This window comes from Nerophis ophidion, linkage group LG04 (assembly GCF_033978795.1).
Source record: "Nerophis ophidion isolate RoL-2023_Sa linkage group LG04, RoL_Noph_v1.0, whole genome shotgun sequence".
Lineage (NCBI taxonomy): Eukaryota > Metazoa > Chordata > Actinopteri > Syngnathiformes > Syngnathidae > Nerophis > Nerophis ophidion.
Window position 1 is genome coordinate 40,831,054 of NC_084614.1, and position 13,019 is coordinate 40,844,072.

General features: G+C 39.4%; 1 protein-coding gene across 2 annotated transcripts in view; it reads right to left on the bottom strand.

The window, feature by feature from the left end:
• The window catches only part of slc8a2a (solute carrier family 8 member 2a), a 140,654-nt gene that overhangs the window by 45,595 nt on the left and 82,040 nt on the right, over positions 1-13,019 (bottom strand). The window contains exons 4-7 of one of the 2 annotated variants that reach the window (XM_061898061.1): positions 9,132-9,359; positions 8,645-8,923; positions 6,023-6,463; positions 2,685-3,046 (exon numbers count right to left, since the gene is read on the bottom strand). In XM_061898061.1, the coding sequence (XP_061754045.1) occupies positions 2,685-3,046; positions 6,023-6,463; positions 8,645-8,923; positions 9,132-9,359 (1,310 nt within the window). Of the gene's footprint in view, positions 1-2,684; positions 3,047-6,022; positions 6,464-8,644; positions 8,924-9,131; positions 9,360-13,019 lie in introns of those variants that run through there. The other variant, XM_061898062.1, reaches the window with a different exon arrangement.

Below are 13,019 nucleotides of genomic sequence, written 5' to 3' on the forward strand. Positions count from 1 at the left end.
GGATCAAGGATGTATGACAATCAGTTCAAATCCTAATGTCCTTTCCACAGTAATGTAAATTCAATTGATCATATAAGGAAGAGCTATTTTTGTTGCCAAACAAACAAAGAGTATACAGGCAGTGTTGGTGTTTCACAATTTCACCCTGACCTTCACCTCTTTGGGATGAAACGGAACTGTCATTGCAAGCAAGGATGTCTTATCAGCAACCTCAGAAAAGCACCTCAATATTCGGGGTGTAACAGTGCCCTCCGCTCAAGCTGCCAGAGCCGGAATAAAGTAATGTATAATGAATAAATTAGTTATTTATTTTTAGTGTAAAACAACAACATTAACAATAAAGGAAACAACTGTGGACTATTTGCAATTTAAAAGTGTTTCTAACATAGATGAGGGTCAAACCCAGATTTGTTCAGCTTCACTTCATGAGCACACACCCTAACCACGAGACCACCAAAACCCTGAGGTGAGAAGTACTGCCATTACTCGAATATTTGTGATAGATGTGTCTGGTAAGGCGATTAGGTTAGCATTTAAATTGCATATAAAGCACCCTGTCAATTATTAATTGACATTTTAAAGGCTAATTTTGCTTCTGAACTATAAACTCCCGACAAATTTGTCTGGGGTTGTGCATAGCATTAAAAAAACAAATCCCCGATGGCCAGTTCAAACCTGTATTACACTCTCTTTCTGGTCCGATATAAAGTACTGTTATTAAAAGCTGTGCTTGAAAAAGTTTATCATATCACTCAGCCTTTCAACAGCAACACAGCAAACATTTTTTTAAACTTTTTTTCCCACTAACATCTCTCCTGTGAATGATTGCAACTTGCTTTTACATGTATCTTAAATCTGACTACTGATTGGTCAGCTCCAGAAAGCCAATCAATGAACTTGTGGGCTGTCTAAAGGTCTAAGCAGAAATTGTTCGCCTAGCACAAGTGTTTGACTTGTCGCCATTCAATAGCGTTACATTATTTTTTAACACTAAAAGGTGAAGGAGACAAAAACAGATTTACGGAAAATTGCAGGGAACATGTCCCCCCATCCCTCCGCCTAAATTATTTCCATGGTCTAGCTACTGTCCCTCTAAGAGCAAAGCCACTGCTCAATTGTTTATTCTTGCCAACGTGGCGGCAAGTTTGTATGTATTATTTTCCCCATACAATTTTTCCACAATTTAAATATCTTCAAATACACACATAAAAAATATTATAATAACATAACAAAAATTATAATAATAATACAACATAAATATATATTTAATATATCATATATTTAAAATTAAAGCATAAATAAATAAACCTGTGTATTATTTGAAAATCATAGTATTTTACAATAATAAGCTACTTTTAAGACCAGGTAAAACGTAATACAAAAATACATAAGTAGGAAGTCCCCGCTCCATCTCTCCATTAGTACGGGGGTCCATGGCCGAGAAAACTTTGAAAACCCCTGATTTAGAGCCAATAGTATGAGTTGCTTAGAGATGTCCGATAATATCGGACTGCCGATATTATCGGCCGATAAATGCTTTAAAATGTAATATCGGAAATTATCAGTATCGGTTTCAAAAAGTAAAATTTATGACTTTTTAAAACGTCACTGTACGCAGAGGAACACGGACGTAGGGAGAAGTACAGAGCAGTTGCGTCTCCCAGTCATACTTGCCAACCCTCTCGAATTTCCCAGGAGACTCCCGAATTTCAGTGCCCCTCCTAAAAAATCTCCCGGGGCAAACATTCTCCCGATCTCCACCCTGACAACAATATTGGGGACGTGCCTTAAAGGCACTGCAATTGCGTGCCGGCCCAATCACATAAAATCTTTAAATTTTCACACACACAAGGGAATGCAATGCATAATTGGTCAACAGCCATACAGGTCACACTAAGGGTGACCGTATAAACAACTATAACACTGTTACAAATATGCGCCACACTGTGAACCCACACCAAACAAGAATGACAAACACATTTCGGGAGAACAGCCGCACCATAACACAACACAAACACAACAAACCAAATACCCAGAACTCCTTGCAGCACTAACTCTTCCGGGACGCTACAATACACACCCCCCGCCAACCTCAACCTCGTCACGCTCTCTCTCTCAGGGAGAGCATGTCCCAAATTCCAAGCTACTGTTTTGAGACATGTTAAAAAAAATAATGCCCTTTGTGACTTCAATAATAAATATGGCAAGGCCTTGTTGGCATTTTTTTTCCATAACTTGAGTTGATTTATTCTGGATAACCTTGTTACATTGTTTCATACATCACAACAATAGTAGGCATAATAATGTGTTATTTCCACAACTGTATATATCGATATCGGTGGATATCGGAATCGGTAATTAAGAGTTGGACAATATCAGAATATCGGATATCGGCAAAAAAGCCATTATCGGACATCTCCAGTTTTGCTTGCTTACCTGCCAGCAGTTTTCAGTTTATAGTGTTTCATTTAAAAAATCATTAAAAGCTGTTAACACCAAAGCTTTGCAGTTTTTTTAATTAATTCCCCTATTGTAGAATAAATGTGATTGTGAACTTATAACCAAGTGATGGCATACCATTACACACATGTTCAATATAAATGGACACACACTCCATATGCCTGAAAAAATACAAAAGCTAATACATTCACACACTTTTACTAGATATTGTCTCCATATCTCACCTTGTCTGTTCATTGGTAAATTCCAGCTCCCCTCTGGCCTCTTCGTAGTCCACTCCAGATTTGGCACTGCCATCCTCTGTGTGATACGGTACAGAAACGGTACCCCTCGAGCCTGAATTCCTGACCACCGTCAACGTCAACGTTCCTGTGCTCTCACTCACTCGCAGAACCCCCTGACCAAAAGTGAAGATGCCAGCATGGTCATCATCCAAGATGGTGACAGTGGCAACCAGCGGCTCCACCAGCCTTCCCTTGGGGGAACGTTCTGTCCCTTCATCTCCGCCCTCTTCTAACCTCAGATTTTGAAGACGCACAAAGAAATGTTCATCCTCTTCAAAGATGTCGTCATCCAGAATTTTTACCTGTAAATTGAAAAGGAAATGTCGCGTTTTATATAAATTCACAAGACGAAATAGGATTCACATGAAAATGGAAACTCGACAATCATGAATTTTTAATGCAATGACCAACACATCAATAACATTTAACTGCACATATAATAGATGTTTTACCTTAACAGAAATTAATTTATATAATACCAAACAAAATATTTCATTCATTCATAATAGCAATTGTTTGTATCCCCTGCTGCTAGAGTACACATGATTTCAGACTGGGCGGAGCTATGTGCCATGTTAAGATGAAAAAAGAGGCAACACTTTTCTGTTTGGACACTGCATACCTACGATGCTTAATTGTGATAGTATACAAAATGTGGATAGTTAAGTTCATGTCTTGATTGTCAGATATGTTGTTGGTAATGTAACCTGTGACATTTCAACCCCCTACCAAAAATGCTTTTGATAATTTGTTCATTTTGCGGAGATACATGTTAACTTACTTATGACTGCATTAGGACACAATTTCTGGTCGCACATAAATAAATTAATAATAATAATAACAATAATAATAATAAAATGAGTCCAAATCCACAAGCTTTGTTGTAGATGAAGCTAGATATGTACAGAATAAACCACATGATGTTAATACATCAGTTGAGGAAAATTAGTCAATTACATTATTAACATCCTGTAATTTGATTTTGATATTATCTGTGTTGGCCCTGTGATGAGGTGGCAACTTGTCCAGGGTGTCCTCAGCCTTTCGCCTGAATTCAGCTGAGATAGGCTCCAGCACCCCCTGCGACCCAGAAAGGGATAAGCGGTAGAAAAATGGATGGATGGATTAATTTAATCTTCTGATTGATTACAAATTAACACTATTGAGAGCATTTTAATTTTAATTCCACCTACAGTATTTGGCTGAAGAATATTGTCACATAATTTTTTCAGAAAGTATAAACAAAGTCAAATGGAGATAGAATACTACAAACCTCGTTTCCATATGAGTTGGGAAATTGTGTTAGACGTAGATATAAACGGAATACAATGATTTGCAAATCATTTTCAACCCATATTCAGTTGAATATGCTACAAAGACAACATATTTAATGTTAAATTTGATAAACATTTTTTTTGTAAATAATCATTAACTTTAGAATTTGATGCCAGCAACACGTGACAAAGAAGTTGGAAAGGTGGAAATAAATACTGATAAAGTTGAGGAATGCTCATCAAACACTTATTTGGAACATCCCACAGGTGTGCAGGCTAATTGGGAACATGTGGGTGTCATGATTGGGTATAAAAGCAGCTTCCATGAAATGCTAAGTAATTCACAAACAAGGATGGGGCGAGGGTCACTACTTTGCTAGTAAATTGTCGAACAGTTTAAGAACAACATTTCTCAACGAGCTATTGCAAGGAATTTAGGGATTTTACCATCTACGGTCCGTAAAATCATCAAAAGGTTAAAAAAATCTGGAGAAAGCACTGCACGTAAGTGATGATATTACGGACCTTTGAGCCCTCAGGCGGTATTGCATCAAAAACTGACATCAGTGTGTAAAAGATATCACCACATGGGCTCAGGAGCACTTCATAAAACCAATGTCAGTAACTACAGTTGGTCGCTACATCTGTGAGGTCAAATTAAAACTCTACTATGAAAAATGAAAGCCATTTATCAACAACACTCAGGAACGCCGCCGGTTTCGCTAGGTCCAAGTTCATCTAAGATGGACTGATGCAAAGTGGAAAAGGGTTCTGTGGTATGACGAGTCCACATTTCAAATTATATTTGGTGGTGTCCTCCGGAACAAAGAGGAAAATAACCATCCGGATTGTTATAGGCGCAAAGTTCAAAAGCCAGCATCTGTAATGGTATGGATGTGTATTAGTTGCCAAGGCATGGGTAACTTACACATCTGTGAAGGCACCATTAATGCTGAAAGGTCCATACAGGTTTTGGAGCAACATATGTTGTCATCCAAGCAACGTTATCATGGACGCCCCTGCTTATTTCAGCAAAACAATGCCAAGCCACGTGTTACAACAGCGTGGCTTCATAGTAAAAGAGTGCAGGTACTTTCCTGGCCCGCCTGCAGTCCAGACATGTCTCCCATCGAAAATGTGTGGTGCATTATGAAGCGTAAAATACGACAACAAGACTTAAGCTGTACATCAAGCAAGAATGGTAAAGAATTCCACTTTCAAAGCTTCAACAATTAGTTTCCTCAGTTCCCAAATGTTTATTGAGTGATGTTAAAAGAAAATGTGACGTAAGACAGTGTGGAACATGCCCTTTCCCAACTACTTTGGCACGTGTTGCAGCCATAATATTTTAAGTTAATTATTATTTGCCAAAAAAATTAAGTTTATGAGTTTGAACATCCAATATTTTGTTTTTGTAGCATATTCAACAGAACATGGGTTGAAAAGCTTTTGCAAATCATTGTATTCCGTTTATATTTACATCTAACACAATTTCCCAACTCATATATAAACGGGGTTTGTATTAACGCCAACATTATGATTCGTAAAATCTTTTAAGTTATCATGTCATGATTTTACTAGTCCGGCCCACATGGGAATAGATTTTCTTCCATGTGGCCCCTGAGCTAAAATGAGTTTGACACACCATGTCTAGGCTTCTATCAATCTTCTTTTGAATTTTCTGTTAATAGCAGGTTATTTTCTTCTGTACGGCGGCTCCATCTACACTTCTTAAAAGTTTATTAAGCACAAATTTATTGTGTTGTTGCAAGATAGCTCAGCCGCTAGTTTAGCGATTGGCATGACTTATTGACTGCCTCTGCTTGTTCTTACTCGGTGTGTTGTATGTGGTACTTGTAGTTTACAGCCATTCTCTAGTTTTCACCTTATCAAAGTTGCCTCATTGAGATGTCAAGTACTGCAACAAACACACAATTGAAACAATCTAAAATTGCCTTAAAACTTAAACCAAATTATTTATTTAATTTACTTGGCTTTGCTTACCATTATCTCTTTCCGTGTATCACCAGGCTTAAATATTAGGGTTCCTTCACTGAATTCATAGTCCGCTCCAGCATTGGCAGAACCGTTTTCGGTGCAGTAGTCCACATAGAAAGTGTTCTGGCCAGTACCACCATCAAGAACCACCCAGAGGCTCAAAGTCCCACAGTTCTCTGTGCACTGATACTGACCACTTTCAAAGCAAACATGAGAGCATGTGAGTTTGTCATCTTCCTGACTTGCGGCACCTGTGCGCCGTGAGTATTCAGCAGCGTGTTTCCTCAGTAAGTTTCCAGCACCGATTAACAAGCGAGTGGCCTGGATGCGGTAAAAAGCTCGACTTTTCTTCTGATGAACTAACGCAGAGTAGTTGGCCATTTCAATAAGCTGGTCAAGGTTTTTGTCTGGGTGTTTCTCCTTCAGGTCTTTCAGGATACGGACCACCTACAATGACATAAAAAAATAATCAAATAACATTAAATCACCTTGAGGATGCATTTTATCCAGAAAGTGCATGTGAATCCTGAGGTATTCCAGATTGGATTGATCTGAGCACTGTGACATTAATTCATGTATCACAGTACCGTATTTTTTGGACTATAAGTCGCAGTTTTTTTCATAGTTGGGTGTGACATATACTCTGGAGCGACTTATGTGTGAAATTATATCAAATAATATTATTTATCTCATTCGCAGAAGAGACAAAGAAAATGTCAGCAATCGTCACACACACGTTGGCAATCGTCGCATATACGCCAACCAATAAGAATTCGGCGCGGGAGGGTCATGGCGGAAGTGCATTGTGGGTCAAGGAATGCTAACTGCTATATGCTATATGCTACTGCCATAGTTATTAAAATTGATCATTTCATCGTTGGCGGTAATTTATTAAAACTGAGAAGGGGTGAACAAAAATGGCACCGAAAAAGAAATCATGTACTACAGATTACAAGGTGGACGTAATGAAATATGCAGCAGAAAACGACAAGAGGAAACGGCGCATACCTTTGAAGCTGGCAGAGTTGTTTAGAAGCGACATCGAGGAAGAAGATTTCATGAGATTTATCGATTCGGAGTGACAGATTGTTTGGTAAACGTATAGCATGTTCTACATGTTATAGTTATTTGAATGACTCTTACTATAATACACTATGTTACGTTAACATACCAGGCACATTCTCAGTTGGTTATTAATGCGTCATATAGCACTTAACACTTATTCAGCATGTTGTTCACTATTCTTTATTTATTTTAAATTGCCTTTCAAATGTCTATTTTTGGTGTTGGATTTTGTCAAATAAATTTTCCTCAAAAATGCGACTTATACTCCAGTGCAACCAATATATGTGTTTTTCCTTCTTTATCATGCATTTTCGGCCGGTGCGACGTATACTCTGGAGGGACTTATATTTCGAAAAATACGGTATATCATATTAGTCCCCATCATAAAAAAAATGCTTTCAAGTAATCATCATTTAATGGAATCACACACTTAGTTAAAATAGAAAATGCACATTTACACTTACTGTAACAAGGATGGTGATGACCTCCAAAAGAGACAACTACCTGTACACTCATTCATAACTGGACTGCCATGTAAATAAAGCTGGTTTGTTTACATGAGTCCAGAGAATTATTCTTTGAGTCCGTGTAAACATTTACAAAAAAACTAAAAAAAGATTGAAAAAAATAAAGATATTGATCTTTTCACGCTAAGCATTGATCATCTTAGCGATTAGTTTAGCTATTAGCATGCCTGCTCCTGGTTTGCTCTCTGTTTAACATTTTCAGCCTCATCCTCCAAAGATAAAGATGCTTCAGACGTTAAGAAATGCAGTTCAATTACAGTAATGGAATTGATTATTATTAGCTTAAAAGAGCGGCTCTACATTGTATGGAGACAGATGATTAGTTGTTAGCGGTTTGTCAGGCGGAGGATTAAAAATAAATACAATGTTAACAAGGGGGGATTGGCATTTGTGATGGGTATTAAATGGCAATGGTGATCACGTACAAGTTCACAAAAATTGGCTGATACTGATCGGTGGCCGATCAATCAACAGATTGTTATATTAAATGGTTTGCGGAAGGAGTTAGAATTCTTGACGTCAACGGAAATTTGTGTATGGAAAACATTAACTTTCATAAGAAGGAAGGATTGTAGGGATATGGAAACGTGTTGATCTGTATTTCTTTAACGCTGAATGTACCCATGTTGAAATGGTTGGAATCGGGTTAGAAATATAAAAGTTGTAAAAATTTTCCATTCATTTTTAGTGTGAATGTTGTCGCGGAAGATGTGGAATTACAGAAAAAGTAGGATATTTGTTCTGTTGTATTTTAAAAAATAGCCTTCATATTTAAAAATGAGCTGAAGATTCTGATCTTTTACTCTGAAAATGTATTAAAATAATTGAGAAAATGGAAAAAGAATTGGTTTCTATTGTTGTATGTTGACGACAATATTTAACTGTGTAGCGTATCACAAATATATAGAATATTAAAGTAATATTATCAATTTGTATTAAGTTTAAACTACCCTGGAGTACACACATATCTTTCAAAAACTCTTGTGTCCTTTGTCCACGCGTCTTTCAATACAAAGGCACATTTGTTTTTCCTTACCTCGTCTTGGTTCTGGTCAATCTCACTTCCTGTTTGTACAGACACTGTCACACTCGAGGGGTTTGCAGGGCACAAAATGTCATCTGAGTTCTTTCCATCCATGATAACATCATTGCCTTTGGGTTCAGGGTCTCCTTCCATTTCCACCACAATGCCGTGTCTTTTGTCAGCGCGGTAACGTTTATGCATGTACTTGTAGAAGAGCATGCGACGGTCAGCAATCCAAGCCAATAGAACGCACACAGGAAAGTAAACCAGCGTTACCACAGCTTCCCACACCTACAAATAAATGCAAAGTCAGCTTTAAATCATGCATACACGTAATATATGTAATAATTATATATATATATATATATATATATATATACATATATATATATATATATATATATATATATATATATATATATATATATATATATATATATATATATATATACATATATATATATATATATATATATATATATATACATATTAAACGCACCTCTACAACTCCAGGCGATATCACAGCGAGTATAAGGTACAGCCAAATATAGGCAAAGATGCTCCAGAACGATGTAATAAAGAATACTCGCGGGTGTTTAATCTTGCGAGACTCTCCATTGGGGATCACCCACACACAAATACCGATAATAACAAACATATTGAAGGCAGCACTGCCCACAATAGTGCCCGGGCCCAGCTCCCCTGCATGGAAGTTATGCCCGCATACCTGTAAAATAAAAGTGAAAGAACAACATTAATGTAGATAGAAATACATTCAAATAAAACCAAAGTACCTTTAAAGGGAAACTGTACTTTTTTTTTTTTTTTTTTGCTTAACGTTCACAATCATTATGAGACAAAAACACTAATGTATTTACTTTTATGCATTCTAACTTGTCATTGAACATAAATAAAAAGTCTCCTTAGAATGGATTCAATGGACTATTCCGCCTATAAAAACCAATAAATAACCATCCAAAAAGTTCCAACAACACTCGATTTACTTTTTGTGATCTAAATTTTAACCAAGTATTAGTAATATTGTTATAACAAATGCTAATGGACACAAACTATGTTTAACAGCGCATTGTCACAGAGAGCTAACTTGTTTGTTGCTGCTATATTGACATCATTGTCTGGGGAGCTGCTTTCTCGTCTCGAAGCTTGTGAAATCATGTCTCTCACCTCGATAGCAGAAGGATGAGGACATAATCCACCAAGTTGGTCAACTTAGGCATCCAATTTAGAACCAGAAAAGGCGAGAAAAACACAAAAAGACAATTGGTTCCATCATGCCATCATTCTTCATGTAAATAAGAAAATATGAACGTCTAATTTGTCCACATCCGAGTGACAGCAGATATTGTACAGTAAGTTATGGTTAATTTTGTTTGTTGACTCTCATAAAGTCTGCCGTGAGTACTAATCAGTGATGTTGTCGAAGGAAAAGCAAACAAAGTAATGTGTTTGTGAAATTAATGCTGTATGCTTAAAATTACCTAAATAAATAAATATTACATATTAATAGGAATGTGCCTATTACTAAATTATATCGGTGAACCATCCTGGAAGGAAATCCAAGATGTGGTGAAAAAGGCCAGAACAGGATCTGCCCCTGGCCCCAGTGGTATACCCTATAAGGTATACAAAAAATGCCCGATGCTCTTTCGGAGGCTGTGGATGCTGTTCCGGAGAATCTGGAAAAAGGGCACCATTCCATCATGCTGGAGGAAGGCAGAAGGCTGTTTTGTGCCAAAGGAAGAGAACTCCTCAACCATAAATCAATTCCATACAATATCACTTCTAAATGTAGAAGGCAAAATCTTCTTTTCTGTACTGGCAAAAAGGATGACTGAGAACGGATATGTTGACACCTCTATCCAAAAAGGTGGAATACCAGGCTTCTCTGGATGCCTGGAACACACCGGAGTTCTCAGTCAGATGATCTGGGAGGCCAAAGCAAGCAAAGGCAACCTGACTGTTGTCTGGCTCGATCTGGCTAACGCCCACGGATCAATCCCTCACGCCCTCATTCACACTGCACTAGACCATTACCACATCCCTCTGCACATCAAGGGAATGATAACCAGCTACTTTGGGGGCATCCAGATACGTTTCAAGACAGCCAATTTCACAACTCAGTGGCAAAACCTGGAAAAGGGAATCGTAACTGGATGCACAATCTCCCCCATCCTCTTTATCATGGGTATGACCTCCTCATAACAGCTGCTGGGAAAGAAGCCAGAGGACCAGCAATGGAATCAGGCATTCAACAACCCCCAATAAGAGGTTACATGGACGATCTCACCGTGACGACCACAACCCATGTGGAGGCGAGACGGGTGCTAACAGTTCTGGACCACATGGCAACATGGTCCAGAATGAAGTTTAAGCCCAAAAAATCAAGGAGCATGGTGATCCGGAAAGGTAAATTGACGAACAGGTTCAAGCTGCAAGTGCAAGGAGAAGTGATTCCATCGATTGAGGAGAACCCTATAAAGTGCCTCGGAAAGTGGTTTGACAGCTCACTTACTGACAGGAACAACATCACCAGTACAGAGAAGCAGACAGAGGAGTGGCTGAGGAAGATTGGAAAATCAGGACTCCCTGGTAAATTTAAAATATGGCTCTACCAACATGGACTGTTACCAAGACTCATGTGGCTGTTGACAGTGTATGACATCCCTATGACACGCGTAGAAGGAGTGGAAAGAAAGATCACCAAGAACCTCAGAAAATGGCTGGGAATCCCTCCAAGCTTCACATCAGTAGGCCTCTACATAAGATCAGGACAGCTCCAGCTTCCCTTGTCATCCGTGGTGGAGGAATTCAAGGTAGCAAAGTGCAGAGTCTTAATGACATACAGAGACACCCAGGACGAACAAGTCAGACACGCAGGCGTCACTACGAGATCAGGACGCAAGTGGGCAGCTGACACAACTGTTGCACAAGCTGAGAGCATAGTGAGGCTACGTGACATCATAGGGATGCCATGCACAGGGAGACAGGGTCTTGGAACTTCCCATGTCCAACAATGGAGTAAGGCAGAACCAGGGTAAAAAAGAGCTATGGTCCAGGAGGAAGTACGAAACCTGGAAGAGGAAGATCGGATATCAAGAGCAGTGGAACTAGCGTCCCAGGGAGCCTGGACCAAATGGGACCTCCCTAAGAGAAAAATCACATGGGCAGATCTGTGGAAGCTGGAACCATTCCGCATCTCTTTCTTGCTGAGATCAGTGTATGACACACTCCCGACTCCAACAAACTTGCACAGATGGGGCATGAGAGGGGATCCACTATGCAAGATTTGCGGGCAGAAGGGTACCATGGCACACATTCTGTCAGGGTGTAAAACAGCACTCACCCAAGGGAGATACAGATGGCGTCATGACAAGGTGCTCATGACACTGGCTAACACCCTGGAGCAGCAGAGATGCAAGAAACAGCAACCCCAAGGGAAAACAAAATCCATCCAGTTTGTGAGGGGGGGAGAAAAGCCACCAACCACAGCAACAGCAAGGAAGAGCCTACTGCAAATGGCACGGTCTTGGGATATGAAGGTAGACCTGGGAGGAAGGCTGCAGTTCCCCCAGGTTGTACAAACAACCTTGAGACCGGATGTGGTGCTGTGGTCTGAAGAGGCAAAGAAGATCATTCTCATTGAACTCACAGTCCCATGGGAAGAAGGTTGCGACCAAGCCTTTGAAAGGAAAAGTGCTAAATACCAGGACCTTTTAAATGACTGCAGGGGAAAAGGATGGCAGGCATGGCTGTTCCCGGTCGAGGTCGGCTGCAGAGGATTCCCTGCCCAGTCGGTATGGAGAATGCTCACAGCTTTGGGAATAACAGGGAAGGAGAGAAAGACAGCAGCTCGCAGGATGGGGGAGGCAGCGGAGAGAGCCTCTTGCTGGTTATGGAGCAGGAGAGATGAGATGAGCTGGAAGCCAGGAGGAGGAGATAGGCAGTGACTTGGCCACCACCGCCGGCCCACCAGCGGTAGGGTGTTACGGTTCAGGGTCGAAACACCCAATGACCGCTGGACACCGTCTGAAGATATCAAGTTCTCCTGGCCAAGGCTCCATTCACTTAAGGCGAATGAAGAAGAAAGCATCTCCGGATGTAATGCAATCATGTTAATAGGAATGTGCCTATTACTAAATTACATATATACTTACAGGGTGTATATAAACTTTTTTATGCAATCTTTATGCAGATTAGAGCCCAGGCTGCATTGTAAAGTGGACTTTTGTTCACATGTATTTACTTGTTAGAATGCACTTAACCCTTTAATGCATAACATGGGTCAAATGTGACCCAACCAAGTTTTTATTATCTGTTTCTTTGCAATAATTGAATGTAATCTTTCAGTATTCCAGGTATTCCTCAA